We start from the raw sequence: 23643 nt of genomic DNA on the forward strand, positions 1-23643 counted from the left end.
AGCTCATGCTCATTGCATCAGTGATGCTGTCCAGCCATCTCATCCTCTGACGCCCTCTTCTCCTTCTGCCCTCAATCTTTCCCAGCATCAGGGACTTTTCCAATGAGTCATCTGTTTGCATCAGATGACCAAAATACTGGAGCTTCAGCTTCAACATCAGTCCTTCCAGTGAATATTGAGGGTTGATCTTCCTTGAGGTTGACTGGTTTGATCTCCTTGCTGTCCAAGGTGCTTTCAGGAATCTTCTCCAGCACCACAGTTTGAAGACATCAATGCTTTGGTGTTCTACCTTTACAGTCCAGCTCTCACAACCTACATGGCCACTGGGAAGACCATAGCCTGGACGGTATGGACCTTTGCTGGCAGAGGAATGTCTATGCTTTTCAACACACTGTCTAGGTTTGTCATCACTTTTCTGCCAAGGAGCAATCATCTCTTGATTTCATGGCTGCAGTCACCATCTGCAGTGATTTTAGAGCCCAAGAAGAGGAAATCTGTCGTAACTTCCACCTTTTCCCCCTCTATTTGCCATGCAGTAATGGGGCCAGATGCCATGATCTTAGTTTAATATTTAGTTTTAAGCCGGCTCTTTCATTCTCCTCCTTCACCTTCATCAAGAGGCTGTTTAGTTCCTCTTCACTTTCTGCCATTAGAGTGTTATCATCCTCATATCCAAGGTTGTTGATGTTTCTCCCGCCTATCTTGATTCCAGCTTGTAACTCATCCAGCCCGGCATTTCTCACGATGGGCTCCGTGTGTAGGTTAAACAAACAGGGTGACAGCAGGCGGCCCTGTGGTACGCCTTTCTCAGCCTTGAACCTATCGGCTGTTCCACACAGGGTCCTAACTGTTGCATCTTGACCCCCATTACAGGTCTTCTCCTCTCGCCGAGAGCTTTCCAAGTTTGTCATGATCCACACAGTCAAAGGCTTTAGATGTTTTTCTGAAATTCCCTTGCTTTCTCTATGATCCAGCGAATGTTGGCAGTTTGATCTCTAGTTCCTCTTCCTTTTCTAAACCCAGCCTGGACATTTGGAAGTTCTTGGTTTGAATAACGCGTCCAGCTCCGGGCCTCCGCGGCCGTCGCTGCCTGCGCGGTTCCTTGCCTTCGCCCGCCCCCGGCCCTCCCGAACCGAGTGGAGCCGGTGGGCGTCGGCAGCATCGCCCCGAGGGCGCCGCGGCTTCAGGGGCTGGCCCTCCGTGCAGCACGATGACAGGCCGCGAAAGCCCTGAGTCCGAGGCCGCGGCCGTGGCCCTGGGCGGCGGCGGGTCCGGGCCGGGCCCGCTCGTGGTGCCGCCAAGACACCATGCCGGGGCAGGAAGGCCAGGTGCGCTGAGTTCTTCACCTCCGTTTAGACTCAGATCTGCTAAGTTTTCAGGCATTGCTCTTCAAGATCTCAGAAAAGCCTTTAAAATAAGACTGCAAATGGTGTGTGTGTTTATCATGAACCGAATGAATTCCCAGAGCAGTGGTTTCACTCAGCGGAAGCGAATGGCTGTTAGGATTGTTCTTCTCCTACTTGTTGATGTGATATGGGTTGCATCCTCAGAACTTATTTCAGTATGCAAGCTTTGTCTAGGAATGACGCTGTGTTATTGAAATATCATTATATCTCTAGCCATTACTGTCTCTCATGCCCACTTAAGTGATATTTTGAATATTGTTAAATTTTCTCTTATAACGAACTAGCATGCATTGGAGAAGGAAATGGCAACCCACTCCAGTATTCTTGCTTGGAGAATCCCAGGGACGGGGAGCCTGGTGGGCTGCCGTCTATGGGGTCACACAGAGTTGGACACGACTGAGGTGACTTAGCAGCAGCAGAAGCCTAGCATGCAAGATTTTAAGCATGACCTTCCTAGCCTGGGAGATGAGTGCAATTGTCCGATGGTTAGCACATTTGTTAGTACCACCCTTCTTGGGAATTGGGATGAGGATTGACCTTTTCCAGTCCATGGCCACTACCAGGTCTTCCAGATTTGCTGACATAATGAAAGCAAAATCTTGATGGCATCACCCTTTAAGGATTTGAATAGTTTGCTGGAATTTCATTCAACGTGAATTTTAGGAGGACAGAAATCAGCCTATAGCAGGTGAGTATCCAGACACTTCACTGAATAATTTAATTTGACTGATTTAACAGTTTCATTTTAAATACTGGCATCTAATATATACCAGAAATATCTTTGCAGTATGTAAGCTTACAGTAAAAGTTTTTACGTATCAACTTAAAGTAAATGAGCTGTGCATACTTTTCAGCAATTGTTTCATGTGGTTGCACGGCAATGCTCCTAAGACTTGCTGCCTTACCCCACCTGGGAGCGCACGTCCCTGGAAAATTATTGTAGTTAATTGCCCTGACCCTTGCCTTACAGCCTTGAACCAACTGTCACTGTTCCTGAACCAGCCCGAGCTTGACACCTTTCATGGCAATTTCCCAACTCTGCAGTTACTTTATCACATGTACCTTCTGATCAGGGACTTCTTTTGCTCTAAAGCCATCAATAAAATTCTATTTGTTTGAGATCTTATAGAGATTTATTGAAATCTCTTTTCCCCCTCATTTCACTCTATTGATGAATGTTTTCCTTTTCATATATCTTGAATATTAATTTGGTTGGGGGGGTCAAATGGTGCATGATATGGTTAGGCCAAAATCCAACCAGAGAAGCCTAAAGGATTTGTAAAATCCTCTGGCTTTTCCCTCTGCCTACCGTCTTAGTAGATGTGTCTTCAGAAGGGACATGACCACTTTCTTCTGAACCTCTCTTAACTACATTCTTAAAAGAAGAATATGGTTCTTTGCCTATAGAGGTATAGCTCTTATACCTCTCTTTGCCTAACTATCTCGCGCCAGAGTGCTTCGGGAATGATGGTCATTTCTCAGCCGCTGTTAATGACACTCAAGTACTTAAAACTTTTATTCATAGAACAGTTCCACTAACACCAAATTATGGCTCGCTCTAGTGTCTGACCATATAGCAGCTGTTATATTAGCCCAGAATTTGATAGTTATATCACAGGAAAGTTAATTTAGTTTAGCTTCGAGGTCCTTAAATAAGTTTGGGAGCAGAAGGAAAAAGAACAGCATTAAGTCCAAAAGGAAATATCAAAATATCTTCTGGGCGAAGCTGCTTTACCTAAATCCAGCATGGAGCCGGGCTTTGGCGGTGGGGTCCCAACGCTGCCCCTCTGCAGCAGGGTGGCCTTGGACGAGGTATGGAACCCCCACAGCCTGATTCCTCCATGTGAAGTGGTCCTTAAGCACTGGCTGCTGGGGAGTCTTGAGTAGAACCATGCGTGTATTGCATGCAATGCCTGACACATATTAACAACCTCAAGCAAGGTTGGCATTTTTAAAAATTCGTCTTTTTAAAACCTGAACTTTTTGAAATTGTGTCATTTACTCTCACAATTTTAGGTTCATTCATGCACTTCCCTGGGGGCTCAGCTGGTAAAGAATCTGCCCGCAACACGGGAGACCTGGGTTCGATCCCTGGCTTGGGAAGATCCCCTGGAGAAGGGAAAGTATTCTGGCCTAGAGAATTCCACAAACTGTATAGTCCATGGGGTCGCAAAGAGTCGGACACGACTGAGCAACTTTCACTTCACTTCACTTCATGATTTTCAGAGGTGCCGATGTCAGCGTTATAGAGAAAATATTTAGAAGGGGCTCAGTGAGAATGTTTGTCTAGACCATGAGTGGGAAAAACATTGACCCAACTGAGTGGACACAAGTCTTGGCCCTGTTACTACTTATAAGCACAAATATTTAAAACATGAGGAGTTTGAACTAGGCGAGCAGCCGGGTGACTTTAAACTCAAACATGACTCAAGTGACCCATTAGAGATTTCATTCCTAACCCCTGGAGGCATGGCCCTGAAGGTTATCAGGATTATTGTCTGGAGAGAACAAGCTGTCTTCTGGGCATATTATCCCCTTCCACCCCAAACCGCCACTCATTATGCACCCGGGGCCTGTGTGATGGAGGTGAGGAAAGAGACGCCTCTCCCCTGCTGTGGTCCAATCTTGAGTTCTCACTTTGTTTTCTGGACACAGCTGAGAACTGCTATTATTATCCCATCTTGGAAACCAGGCCACTTAAATGAGTTGAAATAAAACAATTCAATCTCCATACACCTTTCTCTTTGCAATGTAGGACTAGCCTCTCCATTAACTTTTAAAAAAAAAGCACCCAATACACACATGTGCACACACACACGCGTGCACATGCCCACATGCATCATACAGGCATGGGCTTGAGTCTTGTGACCTGTGGGCTGAAGTCTCACTGACTTTGTTCACCCCCGTCAGCGTCGGTCTAATAGTCCTCTGCAAATGGGGAATGTTGGCGGCTCACCTGCTTTTACATCACAGGGGTGCTGTGGGGAACAATTAAAAATCTCGAGTCTGCTAAGATTATTAAGTGCTGGCAATTCCCCTCTCAGGTAATAGCTTCTGAGCCATAAAGGGACAGTTAAATAAGCACTTCCATTTTAATATCCTTTTCAGGAGATAAAAAGGATTCTCCAGTTCCATAATGTCTAAATGTGGCACTGCTATTTGGAGGGGGTGAAGAAACTTTATAGTTACACAATTTCATGAAGGGATACGTGCCTTCTTCTAAACTCCTTTAGGTAAAATTTTTGTTGGGATAACTTTGAGAAGCTCAGGGGCCATGCAGGAGACTATTTTCCTGCTGGAAATGCATTCTTGCCCAGGAAGTCCGTAACCCAGGCAGCCAGACTCCAGTGACTGTGCTTCTGAATGGACAGGCTTATTTTCATCCAGTGAAAGGTGGGTTTGGGATTTTTTTTCACATTAATTTATTCAGCTTTGGCTGTGTCTGGTCTTAGTTGTGACCTGCGGGATCTTCCGTCGTGGTGCCTGGGCGTCTGTGGTTGTGGCAGGGTTCCAGAGCGCGTGGACTAGTTTCCAGCACACGAGCCTCTAGTGAGGCGCATGAGCATGTGGGGTCTTGGCTCTCTGACCAGGGATGAAGCCCGCGTCCTGTGCATTGCAAGGCAGAGTCTTAACCGCTGGCCCGCCAGGGGAAGTCCTGAAAGGCGTTTGTTTTTCAAGCTTGAACTGTGCAGTGGCTGAGTCCCCTTGCTGTCAGAGCTGAGGACTGTGTCTCACCGCTTAGCTGTCCTTTCTGGCTCATCCACCTCAGCCTCTCGCTGCCTCTTTCCCCTCGGCTCTTAATCACGTTCTCTTCACTCCCATCTTTAGGGGAGAAACACCAAAACTGGAAGTCCAAAGTTCCTTCAGCCCCTAGGTCTCCATATTAGTTACCTTCCGCCGCCCTGTAGCGTGAACTCTTTTAAAAAACAAAGCGAACAAAACCTCTTTACTTCCCTCTCGTTCTAAACACACAGTGGCCAGCTTTCTGCCTCCTTCCCTTCCCCTTCCACAAGCAAATCCCCCTGAACGCGTGTTCGCTCTGCCGTTAGAGGACCTCTTGGTGGCTGCATCCTGAGAACGCTTGCTTTAGTGTCCACCTTGATTTTCCTGTGGCCTTTGACGTCTTCTTTCTGAAACGTCCTAGAACTCCCTCCTGTGGCTTTCTTCCTACCGTCTGCTCGTTCCTGCTGAGTTCTGTCCGGGGCCTTGAATGTTGGGGCTCCCCAGGGTTCTCAGGACTGAACTCTTGAGGTGCCCGCCAAGGTGTGACCTCAAGCACTCCCAAACATCTGCTCCTGCCTTTGAAGTGCCCGGCTCCCTGGCCGTCTCTGCCCCACCGCTGTCTTCAGGACTCCGATGGCTGAAGCCTGCCTGGCACCTCCTCCTGGGCATCTGAGCTCACTCTGCCCCAAACCCGCTCCTATTATAACCTGTTCTTCCTCCAACGCTCGCATCTCAACAAATGGCTCCAGCTTCTAACTGTTAAAACCAGAAACCCATGCGTCATCCTTGACAACTAAACACAACATAACCTGAGCGTTCAGAGAAAGGTTCCAGGAGCAGCCCGAGTTTGACACACCACTCTCTCATTTGTTAGCTGTGTCATCATGGCTGAGATTTTTACCTGTCCGGGCCTCTAGTTGCTCATCTGCAAAATTTCATTAATAATAGTACCTATTATCGTTACAGTGTTATTATCATAATTAAGTAAAAATGCAGTATAACTTTTGTAAAGCACTTTGCTATATATTTCCCTCTTCTGTTTTAATGCCTATTCTGTCTACATAGATCATAACTCTCCCCTGTCCTTAAAGGCACTCAGCATCTCCCATGGCCCTCGATCTACATTCCTCATCTTGTCCTTCAGGACCCCGCCTGTTCAGTCTGGGCCCCACCTCCAGCACTCAGCCTCAGGCAGAAGGATGTCCTTGTTCCTGGCTCTCCGCCTCCTGGGCTTTCCATGTGTTCTCCCTTCTGCCTGCAAGCACTCTTTCGCCCCGTTCCCAGCCGCTTTTGCTTAGACAGGTCTTACTCATTCTGCAAGTTGCAGCCTGAAGTCACTCCCTAGGAAGTCTGATCCCAATTCAGTTCAGCCGCTCAGTCATGTCCGACTCTCTGCGACCCCATGGACTGCAGCACCCCAGGCCTCCCTGTCCCGGAGTTTACTCATGTCCATCGAGCCGGTGATGCCATCCAACCACCTCATCAGTCTGATCCCAGACAGGTTTAAACGCCCAGCTCTGAAGCCGCACGCCTCCCTCAATCTTTGCAGAGCCTGCCTGCTGCGCTGTGGGCATCCCAGTGGGTCCTTCTCCACGACCTCCCTCAAGCTGTGTTCTCTGCACAGGAGGCGACTGTGTCTCTCTTACTTCTCCACCTCATCATTTGCAACATCCTGGGAATACAGGGCTTTGTATTGAAGAAAGAAATCACATAAAGTGTGAATCTACGGACTTTTGGGGTTCTGGGAGGGGAAGAGGTTAGAAAGCTCACTCTCTCATAAGAGAAAAAGACCGGAACAGTCTAATTTTAAATAAATAAAACATTTTAATTTTAAAATGAATGCTAATTTTATTCCTTTTTATTTTAAATACTTAAAACTTTGAATCCTCAGTGATGGGGCTTCATCACAGATTTCAACAGTCAGTTTTTAAAGTAGAAAGAAATCCTTCAGTTCTGTGTTTCTCAACTTTGTCAGTCCATAGTCCATTATGAGAAATCAAACAATCTTACACCCTCGCGGCTCTCTGCCCCCAGCCCCACCCCCCATGTACGATAATTAGTGTGTAGGGTCATCTCCTACGTGGTTCACCGGTCAGTTATTATATATATGAATATGGTTTTTCAAACTACAGTTCCCTCTGCGAGTCATGTATCTTACGCCACCCACATCTCTCATACGCCAGAGCTTAAAATTAAAGGAGATGTGATTTCCTTCGTGAACGAGGACGTGCCTGGACGGTGCGTGCTGCTTTAACCTGTGGGGTGCTCCTTATCCTCATGCAATCGTGTCCCTAACGACCGGGTCCCCCTTCCACCCCAGGTGCAGTTACATGATCGACAACGTGATTCTCCTGATGAACGGCGCTCTGCAGAGCAAACCCGTGAAGGACGTTCTGGGGAAGTGCCACCCCCTCGGCCACTTCACGGAAATGGAAGCAGTCAACATTGCAGAGACGCCTTCCGACCTCTTCAACGCCATTCTGGTCGAGACACCCTTAGGTACGAGCGCCCAAGTCACCGTGCGGCTGTTTGCGCGTTATCACACCATCAGGAAATGCACTTGCAACTCACAGTTGTCTCCATGAACACAGCGTCACACTGTACAGGTTCCTAGAAGGGGAAGGGGACATTGCAGAATCATCTGGTCCAGCTCCCTCCTTTTTCAGGTCAAGACGAGTGATGTAATACCGCCCCAGACCCCACGCAGACCATTGGTACCCGGGCAGGGCCAGGCCTCACCTGCCAACATCCAAACCCATGGGCTTCACTCCTGATCATAGCAAATAAGTGATAACACTTGTAATTTTTCAAAAAATTTTCTAGCTGTGTTTTAGGTGATTAAGTTTCTTACCTTTTCATTTTAAATTTCTGTATAGGGCTGTGTCTGGGAAACACTTTGTTTTAGGAAGTTTGGGAATTCCATTTTTTTTTTAGGTGCTCAGGAGTGTCTGTCAAACGATCTGAAGCAGTGAGAAAATAAATGTTAATGTCATCGTACTTTGGCATGGACAATAGTTACAGCATTTAAAATGCTGAAGGAATCATTTTATACCTCCACTGTCAGGAAACCCTGATAATAGCAGTTCACTGCTGATCATTCATCATAATAGCTGCCATTTAAAACAAACTTTAAAAAGAAAAGTAATTGCATCATTATTAAGGGTCGGTTGCTCTAGGAGCATAGCGTGGCCGAAAGATGGTGAGTCTGAAAACCCATGGTCACAGGCATGAAGCCAGGCCCTGCCGCCCTCAAGCAAGGGACGTGGGACAATTCATTTCACCCAAGTTTCCTCATGCTGAAAACAATACTCTCTTCCTATCAAAGAGTTTTTAAAACTAGGACAGTTTTTAATATAGCTCCATACTTGTCACATTGTAAGGTTGCAAATGGTAACTATGGCTGGTTGATGTGGGGAGGGACTTCAAAAGCGGAAACCATAAAGTGAGGAGTACAAGGTTGAGAGGATTGAAAATGTTCAAGTGTATCCAGTGATTACTGAGGGCTTGCACAGAGCAAATGCTTCCTCAGTAGTCACTCCCCCATCACCACCACTGTTAGCTTCATTGAGGCTGTCAATTGTCCTGGTTAGCGGTGAGCAGGGGGTGATACATTCAGGAGACATTTTCTACAATTTAAAATCCTCTTTTGATTTATTTTGGATGATGACTTCTGCTTTCAGCTCCATTCTTTCAGGACTGTACGTCTGAAAATGCTCTAGATGAACTGAATATTGAAATCCTGCGTAATAAACTGTACAAGGTAACTGTTTCCCCAGATATGATGTTCTCCTTTATTATATAATACATTGTAACCAGAGTTCTTCATCAGATGTTACTTACGTGCTAGCAGTTCAGCTGGTAGAGAATCCACCTGCAAAGCATGAGACCCAGGTTCCATTCCTGGGTCAGGAAGATCCGCTGGAGAAGTAAATGGCAACCCACCCCATTATTCTTCCCTGGGTTGCAAAGAGTAGGACACGACTGGGCAACTAACACTTTCTCTATATTGACTGACGATCGGCTCAGCTGTTTGGTTTTGGGCTTCCCAGGTGGTGCTAGCAGTAAAGAACCCGCCTGCCAATGCAGGAGACATAAGAGATGTGGGTTCAATCCCTGGGTCGGGAAGATCCCCTGGAGAAGGAAATGGAAACCCACTCCGGTATTCTTGCCTGGAGAATCCCATGGACACAGAAGCCTGGTAGGCTACAGCCCATGGGGGCGCACAGAGTCGGACATGACTGAAAGTGACTTAGCACTAGCACTTGCTAGCCAGCCTCTGAACTGTGAAGTCAGGCATCATGGGAACAAAGCTCTTTAGTCCTGACCTGTATTCTAGTTAAATACTCGTATGTCAACTTCTGCCATCCAGCAAGATTCCTGAGATGATCCCATTCTTCTCTGTATCCTTAGCTTGTACATGGTGCCTGGCACATAAAAGATGTCAACTGGATGGATGGAAGGATGGATAGGTAGATAGATGAGTGGGGTGAACAACGTCAATCCATTTCAAAAGCAGCAGCTTACCCTGTGAGCCCTGTGTTATGCAGTTTTCGTCTCTGACCTCAACCCTGTTACAGAGCCCGTGAGTCTCACAGTGAACCTGCCCACAGAATTTTAATTTACTGACGGTGCGCACCAGGATGAGCCGCCCGCGGACACCGCACCACCTTGTGCAGCGTGACCGTCTCTCTGGACCGTGCTGCCGCCCTCTGAGATGCTCTGTGTGACGGGCTGAGTGACGGGCTGAGTCACGGGCTGTGGGTGTCCCCCGCGCAACCGCAGCATCCTTACACTCTCACAGAGCACCTGGACGGACGTGCCCTCTGTCTAGCTTCTCATGCTGCAACGTATGAACCCTCCTTTCCAAGGCACCGCATTGCCGCTGCCTCCTTTTTATAAAGAGACCATGGGCTTAGAGGAGGCATCCCTGAGATACAGCTAGCAGAAGCCACTGTTTTAAGCATTTCTAGGCATGAGTTCATTTACTCTACTCAGCAAATCTACGTGCCATCCCCTCTCCCCAGATGAGAAAACTGAAACGTGGAGAGGTAAATTTAGTTGGCAGAAGTCAGCGAGCTAGTAGGTACTAGAGTTGAGACACAAACACAGACCCCCTGACTCTACGCCTAGACTCTGCCTTCCCCGTGTATGGTCCACACTCAGCGCCATCCCAAATGTGTCTCCTGAGCGCTTGGACTTTCACTTTTTCATAGGCCCAATTCTGGATTTATTTGCTGAGCTTATAAGAGAGTTTCATACTCTTGTTAGAATAGCGAGAATTAACTATGAAATAATCCAAGAGCCATGCAAAAAAGTGCTTGGTAAGTTATTTCAAGCTATGATAAGTTCGATTTTGTTCTTTTACGGAGTTTTGCTTTTTAGGCTCTGCAATGTACTGCAAGGTGAAAGTTTGCATCAAATGTATTATAAGATAGCTCCCTATGGGAGAAGTAATTCAATTTTCATTAAACAGTTTAATAAGTCGTGAAAAGCTGATCTAGAAATTTCCAAAAGGAAAATATGTTCATTTTCTTGTTTTGTGGTCTTTCTTCTTTTTAAGTCCTACATCGAGGCATTCTACAAATTCTGTAAGAATCACGGTGATGTCACAGCGGAAGTCATGTGTCCCATTCTGGAGGTAAGAAAGAGACCTTGAATTTTTTATGTCAAATAACAGGCTTACACACTTTTTACTTATATAATCCTGCCATTTTTTTTATTCTTAGAAGTTATTTTATCTAGAAATAAAATAGCAATATATTTTATTATGTGTATCATTTGTATATTTTATTTTATGTGTATATTTTATTATGTGTATCATTTTATTATGTGTATCAAATAAGAGTGGTGTTTTCCTAGTTTTCTACAGAGAAGAGCTTATTTGGAAATTAAAAAAGAATAATGCTTATGGAAGTTTGATCATGATTTACTTGGATGTAGTAGGAAGAAAGCAGATTATAATTCATTAAAAATTTAGCATGCTTTGGACAACTGGTGCACTATAGGTACCCGTAACCATCACCAGGTTCCCTCCCAACTTTGGGCCTGTTGGGAACCCCCACAACTTGTCAACAAAACCCACTGTGGGTGGCACTCTTCACGTAAGTCCTAAAGCACAGGCCTCCACGGGCAACCCTTGAGCATCACCACTCCCAGCAGAAAGACCAGGGGTGGTGATTCACAGCTGGCGTGCCCACTCACTCCTCACAGAGGGGCAGATGCCACCATCGGTGCCCACCTCTAACTGGTGTTATACTCCCTTTAATTCCTCTTCATCATCACAGCTTTCATCTGTGCCCAGAGGCCCTCTGGCTTACAACTGTCAGTCTGCACACACACGGGAGACTCAGGCCAGAGATCAAGGGATCAGAGGGGAATTCTGGGCGTAGTTTGTGCTGAGTGTTTTACCTGGATCTCTCTTGCTGACTTACTATTTCACCTGGATCTTAAAAAAAAAAAAGTATTCCCCGGTGGTCCAGTGCTAGGATTCTTCGCTTTCACTGCCAAGAGCACAGGTTCAATCCCTAGTTGGGGAACTAAGAATCCTTGAAGCCATGTGGCACAGCCAAAAAACAAAACAAAAAAGCTTAATGGGCTTAGAAAGCTCTTGCTTTGCCCTGTGGAAAGGAGTTTTGTCTAAAGAATATCCTTAATCATTAGATTATCAGTTATACTGGCTTCATTGGCGGGTTCAGTTCAGTCTCTCAGTCGTGTCCGACTCTTTGCAACCAGCACACCAGGCCTCCCTGTCCATCACCAACTCCCAGACTTTACTCAAACTCATGTCCATTGAGTCGGTGATGCCATCCAACCATCTCATCCTCTGTCATCCCCTTCTCCTCCTGCCCTCAATCTTTCCCAGCATCAGGGTCTTTTCAGATGAGTCAGCTCTTTGCATCAGGTGGCCATCATATTGTAGTTTCAGCTTCAGCATCAGTCCTTCCAATGAACAGTCAGGACTGGGTAGATATTAGTATTTACAAATTTGAATGACTTCTGACTTCAAGAAAAGCCTGATAAGAACTGTTCACTGAAGAAGAAGAAAAAAAGCTGAAATAACGTCATCTGCACGTATTTTAACTACCTAACGTTCATAACGTTCTGATACTGCGTTTGATAAAAGTGTGTGTACGCTTAGTCGCTTCAGTCGTGTCCAACTCTGCAACCCCATGGACTGTAGCCCACCAGGCTCCTCTGTCCTTGGGATTCTCCAGGCAAGAGCACTGGAGTGGGTTATCGTGCCCTCCTCCAGGGGGTCTTCCCGACCCAGGGATCAAACCACATCTCTCACATCTCCTGCATTAGCAGTTTAAGTTCTTTACCACTAGTACCACCTGGGAAGCCCCTTGATAAAAGTAATTCCCTTCAAATATCTAATTATTAAACTTTTATAGTTAAAGATACTCTTGAAAATTTAAAGTCAAAGCAGTCCTTGAAGTAAGAACTCTTTGGAGGACTCCAAAAATATTTTCTATCTCTACCTGTATTACACAGGCAGTGGGCATCAAAAAAGATTTTTTCAAGGCATGCCAGTTGTCAAAAGTGAGTTCCAGACGTGCTGAGCACATAACGCAAGCAGCCTAGTGACCCTCTGAAACATCTCACTTTCTTTTCATAAATTTAAGTACTAGCCACTTTATAAAAAGCCACATTATCTATGACTCAAAGTATAGATTCTACATGGCATAATTCCTGTGACTTAGCAATGATTCACATACTTTGTACCTAACAAATATGTGGGAAAGAGTTATGTTAAGATGAACAACTTTCACATCTGTCAAAATGACTATCACCAAAAAGAATATAAACAACAAATGTTGGCAAGAATGTGGAGAAAAGGAAACCATCATCACTGTTGCTAGGAATATAAATTGGTGCAGCCGCTGTGGAAAATGGTATGAGATTTTCTCAAAAAAAAAAAAAAAAAATGAAACTAGAACTACCACATGACCTAGCAGTTCCACTCCTGATACATATCTGAAAAAAGCAAAGATACTAATTTGAAAAGATACATACACTCCAATGTGCATAGTAGCATTATTTACAATTTCCAAAGTATGGAAGCAACCTAAATGTCTATCAACAGATGAAAAGGTAAAGAAGATGTAGTATATATATACAATGGAATACTATTCAGCCACGAAAAAGGATGAAATCTTGCCATTTGCAGCAACTTCGATGGATTTGGAGGGCATTGTACTAAGTGAAATAAGACAGAGAGACACAAGTAATGTATGTTACCTTATATGTGGAATCTAAAAAATAAATCAGTGAATAAAACAGAAAAGAAGCAGACTTGCGGATAAAGAGAACAAACTAGTGGTTACCAGTGAAGTGAGTGAAGGGGGAAGGACAGAATAGGGGGAAGGGTTATTATGGGATTATATGAAACATGAAACTTGAAAATCATAAAGCACTACAGAATAATCTTTCATTTAATAAAAATGAAAAAAGAATAATAACCTTACAGAGGTATACAATAGCAATATTAATAGCTAACATATATTATATACCAGAAACTGGGTTTCTTATTGCCATGAAATCTCCCTCTTGCATTTCTTTTCTTATCCCTGGAAGGTCTAAGATTACTGACAGAATTGGTTATATTCAGTAGCCAGAGGCAGCTGCCTTTGCTTCCATATAAGGCCTCCCCTTGCTTCTGACATGCCCATAATTTCCATGAGAGCAATCAAAAGAATCAGAAGAAACCAACTCTCACTCTGATAGGAAACACCTGTTCTAACAAAACAGTTCCAGTAAAATCTGTTGTAAGTCTGGATTTGCTATTGGTTAATTAGTAAAAAACAAAAAATAATACTGTAGAGCAATTCATTTCAGCTCTGATGTGCATATGAGTAAGCTTGGGATCTCATTTCAAATGCAGATTCTAGTTCACTAGGTCTGGACTACAGTCTAAGATTCTGAACTTCTAACAAGCTTCCCAGTGATGTCAAAGCTACGAACCCTTGAAACACACCTCGGGTAGCAACAAGGTAGAGAAGTTTAGAGTGGTTGGACGGTGGACCATTCTGTTGGAGTTGGTAAACATTTAAGATCTTCCTGTGTCAGGCACTAGATATCCAAAAATAAGGAACAAGACAGACATGACCCCTCAAAGATTTTAGAGTGCAGTGGGATGAAAGACACACATGGAGATTTTAAAATAATCTGGTAAGTGCAGGTTGCTTTGGGTAGGTGGAGAAGGCCTTCTTAGCCCAAGGTCATCACGGCAGATTCCCCTGGCAGGCAGAGGAGGCGAAATGGGGGACAGACTGAGATGGAGTGGTCAGAGTGGGGAGAAGCAGAACCAAGAGGAGTGTGACGAAATAGAAGGCGATTTCAAGAAGGATCTGGTGGTAGGATGAAGCAGAGAGTCGGCACGTGGGGCTGGGAGCTCAGCGTCTAGGAGGGCTCAGCGCAGAGGAGACAGGTGGGGAGCAGACTGACCCCTCCTGAGAGAGCGTGTGGTCAGACCTCACCGTTGACAAATAAGGAAACAGGTCTGGAGAGCAAAGTCACTTGTCCCAAGTCCCATGACCCTTAGCGACAGGCTTAGATTTATTGATTTGAGTGACCTCCGGGAGTTGGTGATGGACAGGGAGGCCTGGCGTGCTGGGATTCATGGGGTCACCAAGACTCGGACACGACTGAGTGACTGAACTGAACTGACCCTAGGACTTGAAAGAAGAAAACCAATACCAGGAAAGTACAAACAAATGGTAAGTGGCCTGGTTTGTTTTAAAGATCCTACCGATGTCAGCATTCAGAAAGGGAGGTTAGCTGGTAGGACATGCACTTTTTGGTTCTATACATTTTGCCAGGACCTTCTATCTGCATTATCTTGTCCTGTCTCTGAATCGATCCCAGCAAGTAGGCCTTACTCTGATCTTTATGGAAGAGCCCTTTGAGACTCTAGGCGCCTATGCGAGAGAAACGCTTGAGTAACTGATAACAGAGCCTGGGAACTGAGGTTTAGTGGCATGCCCTGGCCTCCTGGGCCGTCGTCACTGCTCTGAGCTCCTCCTCTGGCCAGCCGAGTTGCTCCGTGACAGGAAGAGACTGTGGGAACATTAATAACACATGTCCACATTATAATTAGCCATAGATTGGAAAGAAGGCAGATCGTTCTGAAAATGGATTTGTCTAGAGCATTTAGTAGCTGGTTCAATTTCACTGACTCTGATGTCTTGCAAATTAAGTTTGAGGCTGACCGGCGTGCTTTTATCATCACTCTGAACTCCTTTGGCACCGAGTTGAGCAAAGAGGACCGGGAGACCCTCTACCCGACCTGTGGCAAGCTCTTCCCCGAGGGGCTGCGCCTGCTGGCCCAAGCCGAGGACTTCGAGCAGATGAAGCGGGTAGCGGACAGTTACGGAGTGCGTGCTTGCCCCGGAATGTCTCGCGTGATTTCATCTCGCGTGCTTTAGAAAGTCCACACATCACATTGACACTTTATGTAACGCGGTTATAATGTTTATAGGCTAGAAGGCAGTCTCTCTTGCTAGGATGTCTCTCCCAAAGAAATACACCGAGTTTCTAACCCAAGCTAGTGTGTTATCTAAGATTTCCTGCCAAGCAAGTCCTTGTTTAAATCTCCAGGGGATGGTCATTTGAGCCTTTTTTTTTTTTTTTATAAAGTGCTTGATAGAGCAAATTCCTCAAGGGACTGGTGCGGTGGAAATGTGAGCTCATGTCAGAGTTATGTGAAAGAGCCTGCCCCAGCCGCCCTTTCAAGTGCCCACTGGGCAAACATTGCTAGGTACGGAATGTCTCCTAGGAGGGCAGAATATGGTCATACTGTTTATAGCACTCTCTTTGCTCGGTGGCCAGCATTCGGGAAAGAGGGCTGCCACGTCCTCTTACTGCGCGCCTGGTTGCTCCTGGACAGCCTGAAGCTTCTCAGCTCAAGGTTATAACCTCATCCCCTGGCACCCTCCCTTCTCACTTGCAGACAGTAACACACAGACCCTCCAGGGAGCTTTTCCAGGACTAGAATGACACCTCTCTCATCTTTACCCCCAGGGAAAGATAAGCCAACCAACAATGCATGAACCTTTGTGTCACTGCAAGAGGCTCTTGAGCATAATCCTAAAATTCGAGCTTCTCCCCGTTTTCACCCCTTCCTCACTTAAAATTCCACATGAATTTTATCAGTTGTAATCTCAAAAAACCCGTGAACCCATACAGATTAAACCATTTAGCCTCTACGATGTGTCTAACCAGCGCTAAGAGACAAATATGGAAATTAGCTTAAACTGTGTGCACAGAGAGTAGAATTGCTTTTGCCTCTTGGCTTATAGGCCTGAATAAGCCAAGAGAATGGAATTCCATCCCTACTCTCCTTGTTTGGATTTTTTTTGTTATTCCCTCAAGAGACCAAATAGCCTACAAAAAACATCCAGGCCTTCTGGATAGATGTTCTAAAATAGATGCGCAATTCTTTTGTTGCTGGAAAGATATAATTTTTATGCTTGTAAAACGTGAAAACTTGTTTTACAAAACGATGTCTTGTCTTTCTTTTTCAGGCATACAAGCCTTTGTTTGAGGCCGTAAGTGCCAGCAGTGGGGGAAAGACACTGGAGGACGTGTTTTATGAGCGTGAGGTATGCTGGAAATGGACATGCTCCTAGCGTTTACACCCTTTTTCTCATATCTGGGTTTTAGGGGTTTTTCTTATTTTTTACGCTTTGGGTTTTCTTTTTACAGTTGACCGGGCCAACTGACTAGGCAGGTCCGTAGCTTGGACAGGTGTCAGTCAGTGTGCCTAACGTGGGGCGCCGAGGCCCCGAGGTTCACAAATGGTGGCTTCGCGTGGGACTGTCCCATCCAGACAGATGTGCTCACCATGAGGTTCCGGGAGTGAGCCAGCCCGATTCTGTGCGACCCCTGGGCTGGAGCCCACCAGCCTCCTCTGTCCAGGGGATTCTCCAGCATAGCATATGCTAGGGAGGCAGCTCGTCCATAGTTACCTAGGGAAACAAAGCCAGGATGCCCTCGTGATCGCGTGTTGACTGTCGTCATGGAGCACACTCTGTCAAGTGCACACCCTCTAGCCCATCCCTTCTTCAAGGAGGATTTATCACTCCTGTGCTGTTACAACAGCTCAGAATTATTTGCATGGAAATCCATCCAGTCTAGATTATTGTGTTTCCCTGAAAAGGCAGAAGAGTACTTTAATCTTATAGCCAATTCGTGGGCTACTGGAATGTGCAACAAGAGGACTTTGGGCAGGTAGCTCGATGGGGGCCCCCAAATCTGGAGAGTTTTTTACGATGTGTTTTATTCATCTCCCTAAAACCACTGGTTTTAGAGAGAAGCCTGAAATTTACCCACACTTTAGGGTCAGACTGGCTCCAGAAAGCAGTATGAGAGTCTTCCTCTAAGTCCTACTCTAGGTATTTTCTAACAACTCTCTAGAAGGAAGTGAAAACAATGCAAGTTGTTTCATATATTAGGGATGTTTTAAAAGTCCACACTCTTGCACTTCTGCAAAGACGGCTGCTAAAGGGGCCCCCTTGGCAGGAAAAATGCCTGCCTGCTCCTGACAGCGGGGAGCCTCCCCTTCCTGACAACTTTGCTTGAGATTTTCAGAACTAAGGGACTTGGTACCTCTTCTTTTTCCTAAATGGAAAAGAATAAAGGCATTGTTCCATTTCAGACTGTACCCTAGTTAAAAAAAATTTTTTTTTTTATTTTCTTTTAACAGTTTAACTATATGCCAAATTTCTAAGGAAACTCATAGCGTCACTTGGTCCAGATTTGATTCCTGTATGATATTGCCCTGAAAAGGAGTTCAGTAGCCTAAAAACTACTTGAGAATTGTAAACGTTGTGGCCAAGGGAAAATATCTTATCTAAATGAGAGAAGCCCACTAGCTAGAAGCCAAATCAGTATCACTACCAAGTTACTCACACACACACACACACACACACACACACACACACTCACACACCCTCACACACAGTTGAAGTCCTCCCAGGAATCAGTGAATCAGTGCTAACAGTGCTACTGAGATTTGAAGCCTGTCTTAAAATTTTCCAAACTTACTTCTTAAACTGCTGGTTGTCTGCTTTTCTCTGCAAAGTGACACTCTCCCTTTAGACTTGCTAAATTTCCTGCTGTTTCCCTTTCTTTGACCCAACTTGGAAATTGTCTATTTAAATACAGATAAACACTAAACAAGCTGGTCTGCAGCTTCCTATTCTTTCACTAACGTAGTATGTTCCATGTAAGGTGATGGTCGATGTTTTTCTTTCTTTTTTCCTTCCTCAGGTAGAGATGAACTTGCTGGCATTTAACAGGCAATTCCACTATGGCGTGTTTTACGCATACACCAAGCTGAAGGAACAAGAAATGAGAAATATCGTGTGGATCGCCGAATGCATTTCGCAGAGACAACGAACTAAAATCAACAGTTACATTCCAATCTTATAACCCAGGGAGGGGCCTCAAATGCAGAAAATCATAAATGTTAAGAGAAGGTTATGAGGGAAATAAAGGAGCTGTGTCGTATTATCTAGATCACGCAAAAGTAAGCGATGCTGCACTTCATGAGTTATACACCCACTGGAAGCACAGCAAAGCAACCCGGAAACAAAGCCTATCTTTTTCCAGGAGCCTTAAATCTTGTCATGCCTCATTCTTCACTGGGCCTTAGACATTAATTTTAATTAACCTCTGGTACTTTCCCTATTCTCGTTTTCTTCTTGTAAAATCAAATCTATTAAAAAGTGTTTTGCTTTCCCATGTTTATCCACAGGCCCAAATACTGAATGTCTCCTTTACTTGTTAACTGTCCATTCCTTATCTATGTCCACAGAAATCCAGAGTAGTACATAGGCATCAAGGACCACACATGGTGGAAAACACTGTGTTTTTTCCTAATACACTTTGATCTGGTAGGCTTGGGAAAGCTACACAGTTCCAAATCATATTCCATAGGTGCAGGTGGTGTTAAACTTCTTACTAAGGCTACCAGTTATAACTTATTTTCTCACAACTTTCATTAAACAAAAGGTATACCTCTCTTTCTTACAGTTTCTTCATATTAATACTTTGAGAAGAAAAAGTTGTTATATTTTATTTCATTCAGAAACATAAATCATAGGTTCACAGGATATGGCAACTCTATAAAAGTCAAGTTTTTCAGAGAAAGAAAAATCAACAAACACTGCTCCAGTGCTTTCTTTAAAAATAAAAATTAAAAATTCCTAAATAGAAAAATCTGGGTTTTTTGTTATATTTTAAAAGGTAAACATATATTTATATTTGAAAAGTTCTTGAAGTAAGAATATTTACAGAGAGTGAAAGTGAAATCACTCAGTCGTGTCCGAGTCTGTGTGACCCCCCATGGACTGTAGCCCACCAGGCTCCTCCATCCATGGGATTTTCCAGGCAAGAATACTGGAGTGGGTTGCCACTTCCTTCTCCAGGGGATCGGATCTTCCCGACCCGGGGATCGAACTCTGGTCTCCCGCACTGTAGGCAGACGCTTTACCGTCTGAGCCACCAGGGCAGTCCAGGGATATTCAGTATACGTATACTGAGTTAGGCCCAAAGACCAAGAAGGAAATCCATTTTTGGGGAAAAAAATTAAACTTCTCATAAAATATTTTCTAGTTTCAGTGATAGGAATTTTTAAGCAGGGGGAGAAACTGGCTGTCGGAGCCAGAAGGAAGGCGGCGCCTCTCCGCCCAGCGGCGCAGGGCCCGGCCGTGCGCCCACGCCGAGGCCGCCCCGCGCAGGCTCCAGCGCGGATCCAGCAGCCGGCCGGGAGCTGCTCCGGGGCAGCCTCTGGCAGCGCCCTCCCCGGCTCGCCCCTGCCCCTACCTGCCGCTGCGGTCTTCCCCTCCGAAGCCCGGAGGCCAGGGACGCCCGTAGGCTACGTTTCCACCCAGGGTGTCTGCAGCGGGGGAGGCGCGTCAGGCTGGGCGTCCGGAAGGGTCGAGGGCAAGGATGCTGGTTGCAAAGCGGCCCCTAGAGAAGCCCAGAGCTTTCTCAGACCGGGCCCTTCCCACCCGCCTCTCCAAGACCCGAGCGGGCCCTCCGCGTGCCCCAGGGCTGCGGGCCGCGGTTACCTCTCATCAGCCCCATGCGAGCAGTGAAGCCGCCAGCCCCCGAAGCCCTCCCGAGCCCCAAGTCCAACCACCGTGCGGACAGAAGAGAGGGATTTCCGGCCCCTCGTGAGGCACATTCTGTGAGACGCGCCCTGTTAGGCATCGGGGCGCGCACTGCTGATGGGAAAACTTGGCTTCGAAGTTACAGCCTCTAAGGGGCTGGGATCCGATTTCTCTGTCATGCCTCGGGGACCCTCTGGAAACGAGCCAGCAAATCAGGTACATGGAGCAACACAAAAAACCACGAGGCAAAAATGCATTTCGTGTCCTAAGTGGTGGGAGCTGAGGCGCCTTGTCACCCCTTTAGCACCCGCCTCCCAGCAGTCTCAGACGTCCACCTCCATAAACGGCTGAGGTTGGTCTTGGCACGCTGGATTCCAGTGGATTCTACACCCAGAGTTGCTTGGTCTGCACCCGGTCCATCCCGCGCCACAGGCAGACTTCCGACCACCCCGACCCCTTCATTCCCACCCCCTTCTCGAAGGTTCCAAACTCATTTACCAGTTTATCCATGGGCAGCAACTTGATAAATCTCTAAGAAAGTTTTGCAGTCAGGAGAATTTGCGGTGCTTGGGGATTCAAAATCAGCAATTGCAGTTCTCAGGAAATTTGGAGAATATCTGAGAGGAGGGGGGGAATTGCAGTCCTTTTATTTGTCGCAATGCTTTAGGAATGCTGAGAGCAAATAAAAAGGACCATTCTGAATCTGAGTGAACTTCGCCTAAGGCTGTCTTGCTGAATATTGGACAAGTTGAATTAACCCTTTCCCCCAGCATGGCAGCAACTTAATAAGACATTAAGAAAGATAAATAAAATTTTGTAGAGTGAAGAAGGACTTGATGGTCAGATTTGAGAGGTTTCATCAGTAATAACTTTTAACCTACCACTTGAAACATGCTGATAATGTCAGATCTCACAGGTAAAATGCAGATATATGTGAAAGTGAAAGTGTTGGTCACTCAGGCATGTCCGATCCTTTGCAATCCTGTGGACTGTAACCCGTCAGGCTCTGCTGTCCATGGAATTCTCCAGGCAAGAATACAACGGATCCTCCCAACCCAGGGATCCAACTCGTGTCTCCTGCATTGTGGCAAGACCTGATATTGGGAGTTTTTATGTCAGTTTGGATTGCTGCATAGTTACAAAATGTACGAGGTTTATAAATAAGAGAATAGGCTGCAGAAACTATCATAACTGCCAAACCACCTGCCCTGAGCATTTTCCCATCTTCATTTTTCTCTTTTACATCTTCATTACTCTATCTGGCCTCCCATCAATTCCTTTTCCACTTTCTCCTCAGTCACTCTGTGCTGCAATTTCCAGCTTCCACAACCAGCTTGATCACTAAGTGAAATACAGTTGGTCAGCACTGCTCAATGAGAGCGTCTGGCTGCTTGTCCCAGGGAAGGCAAGTTGGACTTCTCTTTGAAAAGGAAAGAGAATACACTAAGAAGATGCACACAGAAACAAGAGTCAATCAATATACTGGAAATTGTCCCCAGAAAATTGTCATTCTGTCCAGATCCACAAAATGTCATTTAAAGACTAGGATCATTGATGAGCTATAAAAGTACATTGGTAGCTCTAGGCAGATTTCTGATATCTGTAAGAATGTTGTTAATATTCCAGTTAGTGTGGATCTCTTATTGACAAAGTTGGAAGCAGGCTTTATAAATAAATAATAAGAAATTATTAGATCTCCATTTCAGGAAGCAAGTACCAGGCTCCCTACCAATAGAGGAGGCTGTCATTAAGACTGTTTGCAGTGGTTTTTCTGCAAGGTTGCATATGTCTTCGGGTTCTTTAAAACCCCTCCACCTAGAGATGGGGGTCTTTGTCCCCACTCCTTGCACATAAGCTATCTTTAGTGACTTACGCATAACCAACAAAATCCAGAAAAGCAGTGCTGTATGCCATCCAAGGTTATTCCGTTCTCTTTGCTTACTGGATTTTAAGTCCTGAGCTACCATGGAAGTCGTCCAGCTTCCCTGAGCCTCCCATACTGTGAGGAAGGCAAGCCACATGCAGCAGCCAAGTTTGGACACTCAGACAATATGGAGAAGCAAGGTATATTCAATATGACAATCCCAGTTGAACTCCTACCAATAGTATTATGTCTAGACTGCCATGTCTAGCCCAGGCCAGCCTTCAGGTACTAAAGCTTAACCCAATACCTAACCACAACTGCATGAGAGACCCAGGCAAGAACTACCTAGACAAGTCCTGTCCTAAACTCCGGACCCACAGCATCCTTGAGCTCAATAAAGAGTTGCTGCTTTGAGCCGCTCAATCGGGGGTACTTTTATGCAGAAATACAAATGGAACAGTGGCGCTCAGTAGTCATCCACTGACATGTCCTGCAGTGTCTGTGGCCACCCTGAAGTCCTTTCTTTGGCCTGCCTAAGTCATCCACTCTCCAATCATCTTTGCAGGCGGTTGGGGTAGGTACGGTTTTCTACGTATATCACCTGCAAATGAGTCTGGACGCTGACCCGGAGGGACTCCTTCTGTGCCATTTGAAGACAGACATGTCATGCCCAAAGCCAGATAGGAGCAGGCAGCTCTAGGTGACAGTGTAGCATCTTGCTTTCCAATAAGATCTGGCAGTACCAGATTCACTGACATTGAGTCTAGCTCTTCAGAGGGGATAGTCCTTATTACCTTTGTCATTTTTTGAACAAACAGCAATTTTAGATTTTAAACTACTTAAACAGTTTCAGATTCTTCTTTTGTAAGTTTTTAAAAATTAAAGCAGTTCATTCTGTATTCAACTCTTCATGCTGATGAGATACATATTTTGTTGTATAAAATGTTCACTGTTTTTAAATTTTGGGTTTGTTTTAGTGTTTTATTTTTAATTTTCTGCTTTTTTAAAAAATGAGTGAAATGCTAATATATTATATTTCATTTCAGCAACATCAGTTCAGTTAAGTCACTCGGTCGTGTCCAACTCTTTGCAACCCCATGAACTGCAGAACGCCAGGCCTCCCTGTCCATCATCAGTTCCCGGAGTCCACCCAAACCCATGTCCATTGAGTTGGTGATGCCATCCAACCATCTCATCCTCTATTGTCCCCTTCTCCTCCCACCTTCAATCTTTCCCAGCATCAGGGTCTTTTCAAATGAGTCAGCTCTCCACATCAGGTGGCCAAAGTATTGGAGTTTCAGCTTCAGCATCAGTCCTTCCAATGAACACCCAGGACTGATCTCCTCTTGGATGGACTGGTTGGATCTCCTTGCAGTACAAGGGACTCTCAAGAGTCTTCTCCAACACCACAGTTCAAAAGCATCAATTCTTCTGTGCTCAACCTTCTTTATAGTCCAACTCTCACATCCATACATGACGCTGGAAGAACCATTGCCTTGACTAGATGGACCTTTGTTGACAAAATAATGTC

The 23643-nt window shown here is 45.4% G+C and overlaps 1 protein-coding gene and 2 long non-coding RNA genes across 5 annotated transcripts in view; 1 reads left to right on the forward strand and 2 right to left on the reverse strand.

Annotated features, from left to right (window-relative positions):
• Positions 1–19332, forward strand: part of ATP6V0D2 (ATPase H+ transporting V0 subunit d2) — a 48580-nt gene extending 29248 nt beyond the window's left edge. For 2 of the 3 annotated variants that reach the window (XM_065903109.1, XM_065903108.1), the window contains 6 exons: positions 7450–7628; positions 8810–8889; positions 10690–10767; positions 15329–15505; positions 16655–16732; positions 18402–19331. In XM_065903109.1, the coding sequence (XP_065759181.1) occupies positions 7450–7628; positions 8810–8889; positions 10690–10767; positions 15329–15505; positions 16655–16732; positions 18402–18563 (754 nt within the window). In that variant the 3' untranslated portion in view covers positions 18564–19331. Of the gene's footprint in view, positions 1–7449; positions 7629–8809; positions 8890–10689; positions 10768–15328; positions 15506–16654; positions 16733–18401 lie in introns of all 3 variants that reach the window. The other variant, XM_065903110.1, reaches the window with a different exon arrangement.
• Positions 7544–20349, reverse strand: LOC136144992 (uncharacterized). Its single transcript, XR_010658665.1, has 3 exons — positions 20275–20349; positions 19959–20105; positions 7544–7739 (listed from the first exon to the last, which is right to left on the reverse strand). It is a non-coding gene; the product is annotated as an uncharacterized lncRNA (long non-coding RNA).
• LOC136144991 (uncharacterized) lies at positions 10776–18440 on the reverse strand. Its single transcript, XR_010658664.1, has 3 exons — positions 18177–18440; positions 16974–17098; positions 10776–15188 (listed from the first exon to the last, which is right to left on the reverse strand). It is a non-coding gene; the product is annotated as an uncharacterized lncRNA (long non-coding RNA).
• Positions 20350–23643: the final 3294 nt, after the last annotated feature.

Source organism: Muntiacus reevesi, chromosome 12, assembly GCF_963930625.1.
Source record: "Muntiacus reevesi chromosome 12, mMunRee1.1, whole genome shotgun sequence".
In the NCBI taxonomy this organism is placed as follows: Eukaryota; Metazoa; Chordata; class Mammalia; order Artiodactyla; family Cervidae; genus Muntiacus; species Muntiacus reevesi.